At 38.8% G+C, this 18,718-nt stretch overlaps 1 protein-coding gene and 1 non-coding gene across 2 annotated transcripts; one reads left to right on the forward strand and one right to left on the reverse strand.

Moving 5' to 3' along the window:
* Positions 1-10,640: 10,640 nt before the first annotated feature.
* LOC145139427 (uncharacterized) lies at positions 10,641-15,055 on the forward strand. Its single transcript, XM_079073251.1, has 6 exons — positions 10,641-10,780; positions 11,405-12,966; positions 13,298-13,358; positions 13,430-13,777; positions 14,758-14,942; positions 14,973-15,055. The coding sequence occupies exons 1-6, from the start codon at positions 10,641-10,643 to the stop codon at positions 15,053-15,055; spliced, it is 2,379 nt and encodes a 792-aa protein (XP_078929377.1).
* Positions 15,056-15,914: 859 nt separating this feature from the next.
* On the reverse strand, positions 15,915-16,059 carry LOC145141501 (small nucleolar RNA snoR137). The gene has a single exon (XR_013722709.1). It is a non-coding gene; the product is annotated as a small nucleolar RNA snoR137 (small nucleolar RNA).
* Between the last annotated feature and the right edge of the window lie 2,659 nt (positions 16,060-18,718).

Below are 18,718 nucleotides of genomic sequence, written 5' to 3' on the forward strand. Positions count from 1 at the left end.
CTGGTTGTGGTTTCCGTCCGGTCAATGAAAAAGAGAGATAGATGGAATCGTAGTGTGTGTGTAACGACATAAATTTTAAAACAATTTTTCATTTTTCAAACATAATAAATCTCATATAATATTCTCAAAATGTCATGTATCAATGTCATCAAAATAAAACATATCCTAGAATCTCAACACAAAATCTTCTGCCAGTGTGTACAATTCATGCCGGCACCTTCCCGCGACCCTCGCTGATACCTGAAACACATATCACATAACACGGTTAGCATAAATGCTTAGTGAGTTCCTCAAAATACCACATACAACACATACGCCACTCGAGGCTACAGTACGACCCTCCGGTCGATGTGTCTCAGCGGGAACCTCCAGTCCCGTAGCTCGTTGGACCCTCTGGTCCGATCATAGATCGTTGGACCCTTCGGTCCGGTCTGTATCGTTGGACCCTTCGGTCCGGTCTATATCGTTGGACCCTCCGGTCCGGTCTATACAACACATTGCATATATATCACAATACACATAATCTCATACATACACATAGCATACAAGACCCTTCGGTCTACACATAGATACCACTCTAGGTAATGTATAGTGAGAAGACTCACCTCGGCTAGCAGGTGAGCAAATAACCTCGCGCTCGGATCTCGAACTAGTCTCCTCCTAACACAAAGGATGAATATCTCTTATTATTACTCTTCTCACAACTCAGATAATCGAAGGCGGGTCTTTCTCTTTCTAACTCATTAAAGTGGGTAAAAGACCATTTTACCCCCTCCAAGGTCTCCATCACATATGTTGACCAAAACCCCATGGTCAACAGAAGTCAAACTCGAGTCAACAGTCCAAGTTTGACCCGACTCGTCGAGTGCACTCCTGCGACTCGTCGAGTCCCCTCGTATCCTCAGAAGTCTCAAAAGTCTAGCTCAACTCGTCGAGTTGACCCCCAACTCGCCGAGTTATCGCACAATCAATCCATCGGGACAAACCCTGCTGACTCGTCGAGTCAGGTCATGGACTCGGCGAGTCCTTTTGATCTGATTTCTCATTCAGACGATTTCAACCAGATCTATCACTCTAAACTATAGATCTATCATCTCAAGGCTCAATAATTACGTAAAGCTTCGATCTTTACGTTCATACATGATGCTATTGCTTCAAAACGCCAATACATGCTCTTCATGAAGGTTTTTGCTCATCAACCCTCATTTGGACCACTAAAGCTGAGACATCTAGACTCTAAGGACCTTAGGAGGTCCAGATCTGAGGTTTCCAACCATAACTAGGTCTCATTCGACTCATAGATTCAAAAGAATGGAAGCAAAGCCCTAAAACTCCCAAAATGAGATCTAGTACAAGGAATGAACAAGATGAGAACTTTGTACCTTCTCTTAGCAGCTGAAACACTCAATACCACAGATTCATTGCCTTCCTTTGTTCCCCATCAAGAAGCTCTTCATCCTTCTCCATAGAAATGCACCAAGAACCACACTATGAGCTTCTCTCTCACTCTCTAGCTACAATAGCAAATAGGGTTTGCTCTCAGAGGAAGGTAGCCGCAATTGAGGCTATAAATGCCTTTAAATAGGTTAACCCGGGAAATTAGGTTTTCTCTGCCCAGCACCTACTCGACGAGTCCCTCCTCTGACTCGTCGAGTCCATTCATTAAATCCACGCGACAATCTCGACTCGACTCGGCGAGTTGGTCCCTCAACTCGCCGAGTCCCTCCTTAAATCTCAAGATTAACATACACAATAATGTCCCTGAAAATCTGGATGTTACAATTCTCCCCCACTTGAATTAGATTTCGCCCTCGAAATCGCTTCTCAACAACATATAGATCTAATCCAATAATCGAACAGCACCATCCAAAGGATCTCATACCACACAGCTATCTTTCTCTCTGGGCACCTGAATCCAACAGGAACTCCTCCCTGGAAAAGGACAGACTCACTGCCACTACGCTACCCCTCCTGACTCTCAAGAGTCTGGAAACTCTAGTATCTCGATACACAGCCAGACCGCTCTTTTCAGGTGTCACCTCGTTATTCGCTCCTCGAATAATAAACCCCGATAGCTCACTGCACCTCTGATTCTCTGGTGGGGACCGATAAAAACAAGTCCATGCCCAAAACAAGCTACCGATCACTCGTCCCAGACATGATAAACAACCCAGATCATATACCAAGGAATGGAAGGATCACATCACACCAGGGACTCATCCACTGTACTGCAATCAAATCCATCTGAACAACGAATCCTCAACACCCTGACCTCAAACACAGATAATGATCATGCTTGTTCTGAAGCGTCCTCCGACATCTAACAAACATAAACCTCAGCTCCCCTCTCAAAGCTGAGCACCGAGTCCTCACCCGACCCAACAGCTGAACCTCTAAAGGTTACCCCTTGCATGTCCCAAAACGTCTCGTCAACTTCCTTTCCACAACAACTATCTCGGCCCAGTGTGACACACACCAGTCACGGAGTTCGCTGTACCTCAAGCGAATACTGAATTCGACTCACTCTCGATCTCTGTCGTCCACTACTCATTAGTTCCATGCGTTTCACGGTTTTCTCATACCAACGAATTGACCCACTCCGTTCCAAGACACCATATGGAACAATACCCCCTTCCAAATGAAATGCATCTCTGAATCTGGAATCTCATTATGTCTACTCGATACACTACTAGAATCGAACTCAACTCGAGAGTTTGATCCGGCACAGAATTGGAACCACTCGTCCCAACGAACCACTCAACTCATGACTCATGACCCGCAACTCATGCGTTCTTCACTTATCCACTTCCCTTTGGTTGCGACAACCATTACTCAATTCAGAATATAACAACTCCCGACAATTATGGAGATCCCAGTCTCACCCCTGATTCGACCACCAGGCTCCCACAAAACTTAAATATTAGGGCTACCTAAGCCCAAAACTCCTCTGTCTCATGCTCTGATCAGAGAGAACTTCGTCGCAACATTCTCTTGCTGACTAGTGGGTACTACGGCTCCTCGCAGTATCACAACAACCTCTCACTGAATAGTGAGTACTACGGCTCCCCGTAGCATCACAATAACCTCTCACTGAATAGTGAGTACTACGGCTCCCCGCAGCATCACCACAACCTCTCACCGAATAATGAGTACTACGGCTCCCCGCAGCATCACCACAACCTCTCACTGAATAATGAGTACTACGGCTCCTCGTAGCATCACCACAACCTCTCACTGAATAGTGAATACTACGGCTCCCCGCAGCATCACCACAACCTCTCACTGAATAGTGAGTACTACGGCTCCCCGCAGCATCACCACAACCTCTCACTGAATAGTGAGTACTACAGCTCCCCGCAGCATCACCACAACCTCTCACTGAATAGTAGCATCACCACGACCTCTCACTGGATAGTGAGTACTACGGCTCCCCGTAGCATCACCACAACCTCTCACTGAATAGTGAGTACTACGGCTCCCCGTAGCATCACCACCCTTGCTCTTACCACTTCACAATCTCATCCTCAGGTCGACGCCACACTGCGATCATTAACTCATGCCCTGCGGACCAACCATAGGTGTACATACTTACCCAAATTATGCATTGCTATTTCTGACGACATCTGCCATAACAAAACACATTTCCCTGCTGCAATCCACATTCTCGAATAATCCCGTTTGATGTCAACTAGCTGAAAGGGCTCCCACTGGAACCGTAGACACCTGATACACCACTCGTCATCCCATAACTCAAGTCTCAAAATAGTCCGAAATTTAGAACATCATACTCGGATACCTCGGTACACCATCACAGAACCTCATGATGTCCTGTCTCAACCACTGATCTCCTACTTACCGCATCATACACAGATACAACAATGCGTTCCTTCAGGATTCACCACTAATCTTCATGCCACACACGGTCTTCGATCGACAGCCACCTGCCGTGGAGACACTCATCCTTTCCTTAACACATACCACATGCACTATATCGCTCTGCACTTCGCCTTGACCACCAATAACCCTGGTCTCAGGAATCCACACCGCAGGTCTCTATATCTAGTTCTCCAACCATTCTTGAACAATCTCTAATCTCCTCAAAGGTACCCAGTTCTCAGGAATCCGCACCGCAGGTCTCTATGTCTAGAATTTGCCATATAAAGGAAGATTCTCATCGCCCAAGTTTCAATTGGACAGAAACTTGGAATCATACAACTTGATTGCATGATGAATGAGAAACTTCATATTTGGAAATTAGACTATTTTTGACAAAGTGTCAAGAGAAGGACTAGGAGATCAAGTACACTAGGTTGTGCGTTGATCAAGTCCACCATAAGAGTGATAAAGCTATTCGTCATGATTTACTAAAATTTAGTAAATATGGTTATACTTATAAGATTAAGTATAATTCTGAGTTGATTGAAAGAGTTTCAATCAATAGCAGAACGAATAAGAAGAATCTAGTAGGCAGAAAGATAAAAGTTTCTCTATTCTAAGAAGAAGGGAGAGTAACTTTATTGTGTTTTATGATAGGTATTAATGATTAAGAACCATGTCTCAATTGATCCTCTAAGTGAGTCTTAGTGCAATTGCATGTTTGAGAAGAGGAATCGAGAATTGTGGAAATGGTTAAATCAAGAAGTCAATCATACTTCATTCCAATATCAAGTCTTAAGAGTCATACTCCAAGATTGTGACTTGAGTGACAAGTCTTAAGTAGGTTTATAACACTCGTCAAATGTGGAATTTGGAAAAGTTTTCTTATTCTTGCACATTTGAAATTGGTAAGTTGTGATGTCTTGGATAAGACGAAGACCAACCAGGATCAATTGTGTGAAGTGTTAAACTTGACAAAAGGATACACTAACTCTTGAATATTTGTTTGTCAAGAAATGCTTCTTGACAAGAGAATCATATATGTCAAGGAGTCAGTGGGAGTCTTAATGGTCTTGAAAAGTTTCAAGAACAAATCAAGAGTAAACCTAGTTAATCATCACTAGCACACGACTTGAGGTTTATAACCTATCGTGTTGACATTATCTTGTTTCTGCGACATTCCAGTTGAGTTAATTGTGCATGTGAGTTCTATGAGTTCTCATTTGAATGCATAAAGACAAAGCACCTTGATCAATGGAAAGTACATTGATATGTAGGGGTGAGTTGCTTGGAAGACATGGTGGGCACTCGTGTTACCATGAGGGAAGAAATCAAGATTGAACAAGTTCAGTCCATATGGTTTTGAAGTTGTCGCAAACTTTCGTTTTGACAAATTCACATGGATAGGAACACATACATCATAAAATCTAAGTGTCATAAGGTTTCCTCCTTCATGAAAATGATTGTGAGGAAATGCTTTCACTAAGAGAGATTTTAAGAAAACAGCAATTGTGAAAATTGTATTCTCAAATTCGATTATGATTACGGCATCCCTTTTCATAGTTCGAATTGTGAGATTTGGCAATTAGTCTAAACATTTGGGACTTACTGATATAAGTTTTGAACTAGTTTAGACACACATGTGAGCTATCTAAGGAAAAGTGTATGAGTTTAAGAAGCTTGGATAAAGGATTATCAAAGTATTAGGTATTAGAAATATGAACTTGAGAAATTCAATAAGCATTGTTTTCTAGAAGTTCAATTGTTTTCTGAATACATGTCAAAGCTAGTGGGAGCATAAGTGTTATGCTGGTAAGAAAATAATTATCATGTTAGTGGGAGCATGATTATTATGGTAAATATTGCAAGTTAGCGATATTAATTATAGAAAACAAAGATTCACTTTGCAAAGTTGCAAGGGTTGAAAAGTTGTTTTACTATAATTAAGGGAGAGAATATTATATTATACTTTGTTTCAAAATTCTAAAGCTTAGATCGGGAAATGTTAATAAATTTAGTCAAGGATACATAGTGCATTCTCAAAATTCGATTATGATTACGGCATCCCTCTTCATAGTTCGAATTGTGGGAACAGGGCACATAAAATATTATGGCAGAAGGCTGATAAAGTATCACGTCTTTATGTGAGACATTATGCATCGTGTCCAATACGCTTCGGGTATAGGATCGATTGCATATGCTATAATATTTGACCATTCTAAAATTTTCCAAATGCCTGGGGCATTAAGAGGGAAAAGTACTAGAATCGGTTTTGACTAAAATAATTAAACAACTATCAAAGGACGATCTTAGGTTCACTGAGGATTTGTCGCTTGTGAGTAGTTGGAAGTATAGTATTGGATGGACTATATTGACATTATTATGAATAGATAAGATTCTTTTAAGAATGAGTTGTCATATAGCAAATATGGAAATGTTTCCATATATGGGAGTTGGAAATTAAGAATCTATGTAGATTAGAAACTTTCATGCAAAAGGATGTTCAAAGGAATGTACTTTGAGTGAGAGACATCACATCTATAGAATTGTTTTGTAACAATTTCTGATAGAGAACTTAGTGATTTCATTAGCCAAGTCTTGGTGACTTTTGTGCTATGACTTTACGAAAGGGTCGTTGCATAAAATGTTAGAATCTAACATATTCTAATAATGGCAAGAACCTTGTATTCTTACACTAATGATAAGGATTAGGGATTGTGAAATGAGTTTCACTGGAAAAGTTTTTCAATTGATCTATTTTTACAAAGTATGGACCATAGGAAACCAAAGTGTGCATGCTTGGAGCATGGGACAATTGTGGTTATAATTCGAGTAATAAGTTGATTTTCTGAAACAGTAAGCAATGAATAATGAGTAATCAATATGGTGTTTAAATAAAAGTGTTTTTATTTACGCTTAAAAGTTTTGGGGCCATATAGGATTAATATTATTATTGCGTTTCACTTTGCATGTTTTGACTTCCAGAATAACTGGGTTATTCGAACCTCCACAGTCGGTTATACGTTGGAAGTAGGTATGAAGCAAGACTGTCATGAATCTGTCTGTAGATTGTCTAAAGTGTTTAGACATAGCACAAGTTTGTTGCAGAGCTCATGAGTGCTTTGATAAGATTAAAGTATTGGATTAAACCCACGCTCACTTGAATCACTTCATGGATTTATCACGGGTGATTAGTGAGACGATAACATTGTATATTCTTGAAACCGAGACGTGTGAGTTGTTATTTGCTGGTCGGTTGCACATTGATGATAAGTAAACGCACCAGTAACTTGGTGTTATAAAACTTACTGTTGTGTGTGATTCGATTAGTAGGTGCAAGCAAGCATTTGAGTCGAAGTTTATCCATTCCTTTTACCCAAAATGGGATAAAAGCGATATTTGTGGGCCTCTCGATGATTTAGTGATGACACCCTAAGAGCTTGGCCAAGCCGGGACTAAGTTGATGTGTTCAATTGTAGTCTGTTGTCAGTCGTCATAAATCAGATGACGGGAAACAATACATAGATAGAGAGAATGATTTAAATCCATGTCTCGCGTCTATACGATATCTTGAGAATGGAGGAATATATGATCCCTTATCTAAAGGACACGCATATCTGATAAGATCAGAGTTGACAGCGGCTTTTGAAAGCTACGATTGCTGATCAGGTTCTGAAGTTATGCAAAATAGTTATTAGACTTATCCAAGTGGGAGACTGTTGGATTAGTGTCTAAGTCCATAACTATTTTGGTATGTACTTGACCCGATTGTGAGCATGGTCCTTTTGGGTTGCCTTCACCATAGCAATATGTAGGATGAATTAAGGAGAGAAAGGTTTCATTATGATTTATTAATATATTATAAGAATAATATATTAAAGGAGAAATCATATTGTTTAATTAATATTAGTCAAGAATTAGTTAAGAATTAATTTTGTGACTAAAAGAGATTAATTAAACTTAGGGGACTGGAATTGTAATTATAGGATAATTGCAATTGGGTTATGGATCACCTTGGAATTATAGGTTGGACGAATTCTATGGGGAAGCCCATTAGAAATAGTCCAAAGCAAGTTCCAGAAGGGGTCCATGGGCTGCTTAGGGCTTAAGCAGTCAAATTAGGGTTTCCTTGTTAGATAACCCTAATAGTCTACCTATTTAAGGAGCCCCTAAGCCCCAAAAACGTGGTGAATGATCCCCTTAGGGTTTCTGGACGATTTTGGGCAGCCTCTCTTCTTCTCTCCTTCATCCAATTGCTTAGTGGTGTTTGTGACTCCATTAGAGGTGCAACACTTGAGGCACTAAGCTTTCTGAAGCCAATCAAAGCAAGGATTGATTGTTATTGCTACATAACAATCAAAGGTAATTACTAAACCCTTATTTCAGTTCTTATATGATAGATCTAGGGTTTGTAAGTCTTGGAAGTTTATTGCATGTTCAAAGTAGAAAACCTAGATCCAAGCAATTAGGGTTGCATGAACACCATAGGATTGATGTTATGCTCAAAACCCTTCAGATCAGACTAGGGCGTCGACAAATGGGATCATGGAGCTAGGAGCCGCTGCTGAGGCCACTGACACACAGACTCGATTTCTGGAGAGGGACTATGTAACATCTTGTTTTCGATATGTTTTCATTTCGAAATGGTGAAAAAGGGCTGGGTGTTAGCAGGGTTAGAATCATTGATGAAGTCAGACATTGGGCTCATTTGGAGGTGGAGGCTATATTGGATGTTTTGGGTATTCGGTTGTGACTTAGAGAAAAAAGAGTATTTCGATAATTTGTCAATCAGGCTTTATGGGAAATGGATTTCAGATTCGGGATATCTGATGGCAAGCATGAATTGATAATAGTGTTGAGCGTCTTGATGCCTTTCTATGGATATATGGATGGTCGAGATCGGAGATGTATCGAGTGAGTTATGGCATTCGGAAGAGTTAGGGTTTGGGAGAAAACCCTAGTACGCGGGGCGTACTAAGTGATACGCAGGGCGTACCGAGGAGAAAAGGTCTACGCAAGGCGTAGCTGGGAAGAACGCGCAACTTAGGTGCGAGGTTTGAGTCGGGGTGCACAGACTCGTACGTGGGGCGTACAAGAAGGTACGCGGGGTGTACGAGGGTCAGAATGAAAAACCCTAATTTTAGAGATGGACACTATATAAAGAACATAATACCTCAAAGATCAGCCTCCCTCTCACCCTTGGACAACTGTCACGAAACCCTAATCCTTCTTGTGTGTTCTTGGAGCTTAGAAGACCATTAGAAGAGTGTTTTGGTGATTTTGAAGAAGGTGCTCACTCTTGAAGATTCACTGAAGAAGCTAGAGCTTTTAGATCCAGAACCTCATCAGCCATTGGCTCTCATTTGAGGTATAAAGTCTCAAACTTAGTGGTTATTTTCTTAGAACTCTTTTGGGTTGAGTTTATGGACTCTTTTGGTCCCATTGATGAAGTCCCTTGAGTCCATGTCGCTTTTGGAGATTAGAGTTGCCCCTCTCAGTGTTATTTGGGACCTAGAATCATAAAGTTGTTATCTTGGAAGTCTTAATGGATTCATGCAAGAGTTAAGACCATTTTCATGGAAGTAGAATGCCATTTTTGGAATTTGGGCTTATGTGGGGCATGCAAAGTCACCAAGCCAGTGACTTTATGGGTTTAAACGTGATTTGGGACTCAGATTTGTAGTTTGGAGTTATGGCTTAAAGCATTAAGTGCTTAATGGAAAAGTGGGTTTAAGAGGGATGTACGCTGGGCGTACAAGCCAGTACGCGCAACGTACCACTGAGTACGCCCTGCGTACTCTGTCTGAGTGGGTTTGCATATTTGGGCTTCAGTTTGGGATGTCTTCTTGGGCCCGATTGCTGGTGACAGGTTGGGCCATCTGATAAAGGGTGTTTTGGATTAGAGTTAAGTCATGGGCTTTAAGGTAAGGCCCAAGAAAGGGTTTGGGCCCAATTTGGAAAATTGGGCCATTAGTGGATCTTTGTGGACCTTTTTTATCTTGGGCCTTGGTGGGCCCAATGAGTTGGGTCAGTAGTGGGCCTGGTTAGTTGGGCCATCTATGGGGCATAGTGTTGAGGTGCAGCCTTGTATAGTCTTTGATTATAGTGTTGGGTTGTTTTGGCCCAGTTCAGTAGTGCGCAACAACGAAAGTGTAGGGTTTCTCCCGTAGCAGTTGAGGTGAGTCTTCTCACTATACTTACCTGAGTGGTAGTACTGTGTGACCGGAGGGTCTTATATGCTTATGCTGAGTTATGTGATATCATGCATTTGTCTTTGTGATTTATGTTGTATATTATTCTGGGCTTTATTGGTTAGGACCGAAGAGTCCAACCCAAGTTGTGAGACCGGAGGGTCCTCACTGAGACACATGGACCGGAGGGTCCTTATCGAGATTTAGCCATTAGAGGCTACTTATATGTGTGTTTGTATATTGGGGAACTCACTAAGCTTCGTGCTTACCGTGTTGAGTTATATGTGTTTCAGGTACATTTCAAGATCGCGGGAAGACACCGACATGATTGTACACACCAGCAGGGGCGTAGTTTCTATGGGGCCAGGAGGGGCAGTGCCCCCCCTGATTTTTGGGCTAGAAGTAGGAATTATAGTTCAAAAAAAATAGTTATAGACCTGCTATTTTCAAATTTGGGCTTTGGCCCCTCCCGATTCCTCACAGACTGCAATAGTCTAATAGACGAATTCTCCAAGCGACGATTCTTCAAGAAATCAAAATCGGTTCATGCCAATTGCCCAATTCGCCAAATCGATGTGTCTCTTCTCGCTTTCTGATGTCGCTGTGTGCATGTGTTGCTGTCTCGCATTGTGTCGCTGTCTCCGCCTGGTCTCACTCTCGAGTCTCGCCATCGGCCATCGCCAAGTCTTGAAGTCGCCATTCACAGAAATCAGGTATGGTCGTATGGAATCCCGGATCCTGTTCTTTCTTTCCTATTTCTCTACTTCTCTTGTTCTTTCTTTTGATTGTTGATTGTTCCTTGTTGTGTTGCACTGCTGCTGCTATTTGTTGTATCTGAGTTTCCCTAATTCTCTCGGTCCAAACTCCAAATTAGGATTTAGAGTTTCTTTTTTAACTTGGCTGTCATTTGCCAATTAATAACCTTTTTCTAAATCAGCTAGCTACAGTTTAATAAATAAGCATAATGATATGTCTACATGACTACATCTTGAAAGTTTTGGATTAAATTAATTGTTGACAGTTATGACTTATGATTTAATGTAAGCTCTAGGACACCAAAAATGAATAGAAAAATATTGATTTGGTTTTGCTTCAAACAAAACTGAAAACAAAGATATATTTGGTTATTGTTTTGATTTTTGATTTCTGTTTTCACTTAATCACTTTTGATTTCAGTTCACTTTTTTCATTTTTCAGTTTTCACATATTGTTAATTGTTAAATGAGTTATTGGTTATTGTTTTATTTTTTATTTTGATTGAATAATTGTTCCTTCATTTTGATTTTTCTAGATATAATCATGGGAAAGATGAAAACCTTAGATTATTTTTACAAAAGAAAGGTAGATGATAAAGAAACTAATCATGAAAGTGAAGAGAGTAAACGTCACAAAGCATCAACAAGTGAGCCACAACCGCAAGGAAAGGAAAATCTACAAGAGAATGAGCCACAACCACAAGAAAAGGAAAACCCTAATGAAGTTGATTTGAAGAATCTAGAAAGAGATCCCGCTAAACGAAAGCAAATGTGGGATTATCCGGTTAATTTAAGGGAACAAGTGAGACGAGCTTATATGAATTTAGGACCTTTCCAAATACGTCTTAAGGAGTATCAAGCTAAAGGTTCAACGAAACATCCTCGTAGATTCCAATATTCTTGGTTCAACATTTTCCCTAATTGGCTAGAGTATTCTCCAACAACACATGCTTCTAGTTGTTTTATTTGTTATATATTTAATGATAAACCAAGTGTGTGTCATGGTTACGATGCATTTACTGTTAAAGGATTTGACAATTGGAAAAAAGTTAATGACGGGAAAATTTGTGCGTTCTTGAAACATATTGGTTGCTCACAACATAGAAATGTTGTTGCATTCGCTGAAAACTTGATGAACCAAGCATCACACATTGAAAATATCATAGTGAAGCAAAATGAAGCACAAATATTGAAAACCCGTTTACGATTAAAAGTTTCAATTGACACGGTTCGTTGGTTAACCTTCCAAGCTTGTGCTTTACGAGGACATGATGAAACTCCTAATTCCAAAAATCGTGGTAATTTTCTCCAACTACTAAAACTTCTAGCATCTTATAATGATGAAGTTGCAAATGTTATATTAGAGAAAGCTCCTTATAATTCAAAGTATACTTTTGGGGAAATTCAAAAAGAAATTCTTAGTATTATTGCAAATAAAGTTCGAAAGCATATTCGTAGTGAAGTGGGGGATTCATACTTTTGTGTCATGGTTGATGGGTCACAGGATGAGTCTAAAAAAGAGCAAATGGCGATAGTTTTGAGATTTGTTGATGCAGAAGGAATAATACGGGAAAGGTTCTTGGATTTGGTTCATGTTAAGGATACCTTATCATTAACCTTGAAAATAAATATGTGGAGACAACTTTTACACTATCAATTTGATGTTAGTAAAATTTGTGGCCAAGGTTATGATGGTGCTAGTAATATGAGAGGGGAATGGAATGGATTGCAAGCACTTGTTCTTAAGGATTGTCCTTATGCATATTATGTTCACCGCTTTGTTCACAGATTGCAACTAGCCTTGGTGGCTGCATCAAGGGAAATTATTCCGGTACACCAATTTTTCACAAACTTAATTTTTACAATTAACGTAGTTTGTGCTTCCAGTAAGCGTCATGATGAGTTAAAAAATGCAAAGGCAACTGAGATTGAACAATTATTGGAACTAGGTGAAATTGAATCAGGTAAAGGATTGAATCAAGTTGGGACATTAAGAAGAGCCGGTGATACACATTGGGGTTCTCATTTTCGTTCCGTTTGCAGTTTGATTGACATGTTTGCTTGTACTCGTGTTGTTCTCCAAGGAATAATTGATGACGTATCCGCTACTTATTCTCAACGCGGAGATGCTTATGCAGCTTACTGTTATCTGAAATCATTTGAGTTTGTGTTTATTTTTCACCTGATAAAGGAAGTAATGGGAAAATTGATATAGTTTCTCAAGCTCTACAAAAGAAATCCCAAGATATATTCTTAATGCTATGGAGTTAGTTTCAGCAACAAAGGAGGGTCTAAATGATATCAGAAACAAAGGATGGGAGTCTTTACTTGCACAAGTAAAGTTTTTTTTTTGTGAAAAACACGAAATAAATATGCCAGATATGAATGCTCCATATACTTCTACTCGATACCGGCCTCGGAAGACAGATAATCATGTTACTTTTGAACATTTTTATCGAATGGATTTGTTTACAGCGACATTGGACAAACAGTTACATGAGTTGAATAGTAGATTTAATGATCAGGCGATGGAGTTGTTAAGTCTTAGTTCTACTTTAGTTTTCTAAAGTGATTAACGTTGATCAAATTTGTCTTCTTGTTGAGAAGTATTATCCTGAAGATTTTATGGAGCAAGAGAGGATTCAATTACGATATATCTCAATTGGAGATTTTTAATATTGATACGACAAAGAATCCAAGGCTAAGTGGTGTATCGACTATTGCTGACCTATGCACGCGTCTTGTGGAAACTCAGAAACGTGAGACATATTATTTGCTTGATAAAGTGGTTAGGTTAATCTTGACACTTCCAGTTTCTACCGCAACAACAGAGATGAGATTTTCAGCAATGAAAATATTCAAGAACCGTCTTCGCAATAAGATGTCAGATGATTTTCTCGCAAACAACTTGGTGATTTACATAGAAAGAGAAATTGCTGAAAACATTGATTCGAAGTCTTTAATTAATGAATTTAAAGACATTACAGGTCGTCGGGCTGAGTTGTAATCCTTCTTCTATGTGTTTTTGGTGTTTATTTGTTGAAAACAGTTTGTTTTTTTTAAGAATGTTAATTTCAATTTATAATATTTTCGGCCCCCCAAGTTAATTGTTCAAGCTCTGCCACTGCACACCAGCTAGAGATTATGTTTTGAATAGGGGTGTTCACGGAGCGGTTCGGTTCGGATAGTAAGAAAATTGTGAACCGTGACCACGGGGCGGGTACCTCATGCGCACTAACCGAAACCAAACCGAATTGACAAAAAAACCGAACCGAACCGAACCGAACCGTATGAATGCGGGTAACCACGGTTCGGTTCACGGGTACCCAATAAAATATAAACAATTCAATTCAATTGAAACTACAAACTCCATTTTAGTTATCTATTTCTTAAAATTAGTATGTCAAAGAGTTAAAAAAACACAAATGAAATTTAAAAAACATAATGATTATAATTTGTATAATAAATACAATAATAAAATAACAAGAAAATCAAATGAATTTAGAATTACAAAATTGTAGTTTTTTGTATGGATTTTTGTTTGGGCTACTGGTCTCACAGATTAATCGAAACAATACTAATGAAATTATATATATATATATATATATATATATATATATATATATATATATATATATATAACCGTTTGGTTCGGGTATCCGCGGATACCTAAATATCAAAACCAAAAACCGACCCGTTGATATCCGGTTTTTTCGGTTTCGGTTTTTTTCGGTTACGGTTTTTTTCGGTTTTGGATTGGCCGGTTCGGCTCGGTTTTTCGGTTTTTTTGCACACCCCTAGTTTTGAAGATTGTGGAATATTATCAACATTTTGTTGTCTTGTGTTTTGAACAACTTATACAATTGTGTTTTGAGAATTGTAAGATTGTGTTTTATGCGGTTTTAAAAATGAAAATTTTATTTGAAAATTTACAGTGTTACAGACTACCCCCGGACATGCCATCTCATTGACAGTCTCTATGAAGACCTTACCACCGCTCGAGCGGAAGTGAGAGAGTATCGGGAGAGGCACTCGTCTCTCGAGGAGAGGGTGATTGCAGCTGAGCATCAGATAGAAGAGATACATGGCGCCAACAAGCTGTGTAGGGGAATAGATTATGGTAAGTGACTTTTTTTTCTTTGGGTTGTAGGATGTGGTAATGTTTTTACCGCCAGCAAGCTGAGTTGGCAGCTTTTACCGGTGGTGAAAACTGACCAAAGATGTTTTCTTTAAGGTAATCTTCATCAGTAGACTTCTACCGATATCTCTCTCCTTTTTCGGGTTCAAATACATTATTTCTACTCTTCTTTCCACCCTCTTTTGCCAAAAACACCCCCTCAATACTCAAATCTTAATAGGCAAAACATTAAAGCCTTATTCAAGGATCCATCTATCGAAAAAGTTTCTTATATCTTCCGTCCCTTTTCAAGTATCTATCTATCGAACCTACTTCTTATATCTTCTATCCTTTTTCGAGTATCTATCTATCGAACAAAGCAGACTGCCTTCTCGTCACTGACAAAATAGACCAAGATCTGCATATCCACATCGATGCAATATCCAAGTAAATAATATTACTTTCTGATATCTCTATTCATGAATCTTCTTTTCGTGTTGTTGTATCTCTTTAATGATGGATTTCCCTCAGAGTACTCTCTTAATCTTATACATTTTGTTTGTATGCGATTTCACTCAACATCGTTTTATAGGCCATGAACTACAATCACGTTGTGCATCATATATAATCCCCATCTGTAAATTTTTGCTTAACTAATTTTGTTTCTTTAGCAAAACAAATTTATCAAAAAACAATCAGCTTATTGCTCTTAACCTTTAGATATGCCTAGAAACTACAGAAATTAACACTAAAAAATTAGATTTTTTTGGTCAGGTAGTAACAGAAATTCTTCAAAAACTTGATAAAACACTCTGATTGTGCAAAAATAGGCCTAGGTTGTTATCTATGATGAGGTTAACACAGATAACAGTGAGGAAGACGACTAGAGATAAAATCCAATGATCATGTTAAAAGTTTATATGATTTAGAATATAAAGGCACCACTCTCTTCGGCCTTAAAACCTTGTTCTTAAGGAATGTGCCAGGAGACAGGTAACGTCAATGCAATTGGTAAATACATTGAGCTGTTTAATCCTGGCGATTTAAAAAAGGTAATTTATGCTCCGGAAACTTGAATTTCTCTCATTAGCTGTGAGAGAGTTCACCATTATGAAGCAACATTACAGAGACCACATACTTTTATTTTTTATACCTTTCAAACTCACAATCAACATATTAGCATTTTAACGAAATCTAGAGATTTTTTTAAAGCAAGAAGTGAGAAGAATTTGGTGAATAAAAAGAGAGCATATATTGAAATTAAAGTCAGAAATCTCGTGTGGAAGTGCCGCTCATTGCATTCCGATTGATCGATAATGCTGCGTTTGCACAAAGATATCATCATTCTATCAAACGAAAAATTAGAATCGAATCAACAGATTCGGATTCGTGATAAGTGTTCTTCATTAAATCAACGGCTTGAAATATAATTTTCGAGCTATGTATTCAGAAGAAACGGAATATAGATCTGATTTCGCCTGAAATCAAATCCTTACTAACAGTCGAATAGAAACAGCGGTGATAGACAAAACTAAGTGTCGATTCTAAGAAGTGTTCATAAACATGTATTGAAACAGAGGAAGGGAGGTATAGAGAGAACTTGAGGTTCAAAGATGGCTGTGCGGCGATGGTAGCTCTGGAATCTGGATACTCTTTCAGGAACCCTAGCTCCGCGTTTATATAGTTGATGCCTTGTGTAGACGAAGCCCTACTTGATTATAGGATTGGAATGAGTCGCATAAATGGCCCCTTCACTATTGTTAATCGGCATTTTTCTTCTAGATATCAAATTTGTTCCTTGTATTTTTAGCAAATGTCAAGGGGTGTTTATAAAACTTAATCAGACTGACCATAAGTCATCGCGGGCTGTAATGAGAAATATAATACTTAAACGTAAGAGATGACGAGGATTCATTATCTTAAGATTCATACTAGATATCGAAAACAAATGAAATGTTATCACTTATCTATGATATGTTATCACTTATTTGGGGCTCGATCGAACTTAAGGGTTCACATGATCCAACTAGTTGTATGAAGTTACAGTTTGACTATATAAATGTTGTAGCGTGTGTAAGTGAAAGTTTGTTGGAGATATGTCCCAATATGATGGTAACACAAATTGGTTTTCATGGACATGTATGGGTTGAGCCATATGTGACCGTTTCAATGGTCATTTTTCAAATTCAATTATTATTATTATTATTATTATTATTATTATTTTAAATAACCCTATATATACATATCATTTTTTACAAAACCTCATTCACATTTCTTAATATTTTATCATCTTTTTCTCAAATCCTCTCAACATGTTTTCTTTCAAAAAACCTACCAACGAAAAAACACACATCAGAAACACCACAACCCCAAGACCTTCATATGATCAACCGATTTATTCGCCTCCGTATTATCACTATGGTGGTATGCTTTCGTATTATCCACAACAAATCGCACAACCACAATGACCAACACAACTACTTCCACAACCACAACCATAACCCGACCCAGATTTTAATTTGTTTGACTTTTTTTCCTCAACTTGAGTTTGTTCAACAAACACAATCACAACCATGAACAATCATTTCTGATTTCAAACCAGAATTCATTCAAGAAACTCAACCCACTCGAGCACCAAGTAAAAGAAAAGAGAACGCGACTGCTAAAGGATGTGAATCCCTAGAAGTGTTAGTGTTGGCACAATCATGAATCGATATTCCAGAAGATGCGACGACTGAAAAAGACAAAAAACATGATCGTTTTTGGATTCGAGTTTTACATAAGTTCCACAAAGGAATGAACCGTGGAGTCTATCGATCAAAACATCAAGTGTACTCGAAATGGAGGAAGATGAACAAGGAAGTCATGTTGTTTAATGATTTGTATACCAACATGAAACGTCAGCGGAGAAGCGGAGAAAGCGATGATGTGATTCTGCAGAAAGCGCTGAAAGTGTATCAAAAAGAAAACTCGAAGGCTTTCAAGTTTCTTGAAGTTTGGAATCTTGTGAAAGATAACAATAAATGGCAAAACAACAAAACATTCGATGAGCATATCGCCAGTGGTTCAAAAAGCTTAAGAACATTCGAATTTGACTTGTAACACCCTGTTCCGAATTGCTCTCCTAATTCGGGACTGTGGCCAGAAGATGGGTTATCATAAGGCTTAGCGCCTTTGGAAAAGAGAGATCTAGACCCATTTAGAAACGGACGACGTAGTTGAGGTTAGAGGTGGCAATTGATGACACGACACGACAAAAATACACGACACGAAACGAAATTGAAACGAAACTGAAATTCAAATTCGTTTTCGTGTCGTGTTCGTGTCAAGTGTAAAAAAACACGACGCCGTGTCGTGTTCAAAATTTGACATGAAATTGACACGATTTAACATTTATTTTTCGTGTTTGTCGTGTTTTTCATGTTATGTATGAATAAATATTAATTAAATACAATAATTTTTATGTCATGTTATTTTTGTCGTGTCGTGTTTGTCGTTTTTTAATCGGTTCGTTTTTGTGTTAGTTAAAAAAAACTGAGATCGTGTCGTGTCGTGTCGTGTCGTGTCAGATAAAAACACGACACGATGACCCGATTTGCCTCCCCTAGTTGAGGTGATCCGGGGGTTTGGGTTGTGCCTTGGAGCCAAGGGGTATATCGGTAAAGTGGCAGTTCAATCTCTTTATGAATTTTGGATTTTCGTTCGGAATGTTTTGCATGAATATAAGTTGATATATGTGTAGAGCTTCTCGCCACCTTTCCGTGGATATAAAGAACGTC

Source organism: Lactuca virosa, chromosome 9 (genome assembly GCF_052849685.1).
Source record: "Lactuca virosa cultivar CGN04683 chromosome 9, Lactuca_virosa_CGN04683_v6, whole genome shotgun sequence".
Classification (NCBI taxonomy): domain Eukaryota; kingdom Viridiplantae; phylum Streptophyta; class Magnoliopsida; order Asterales; family Asteraceae; genus Lactuca; species Lactuca virosa.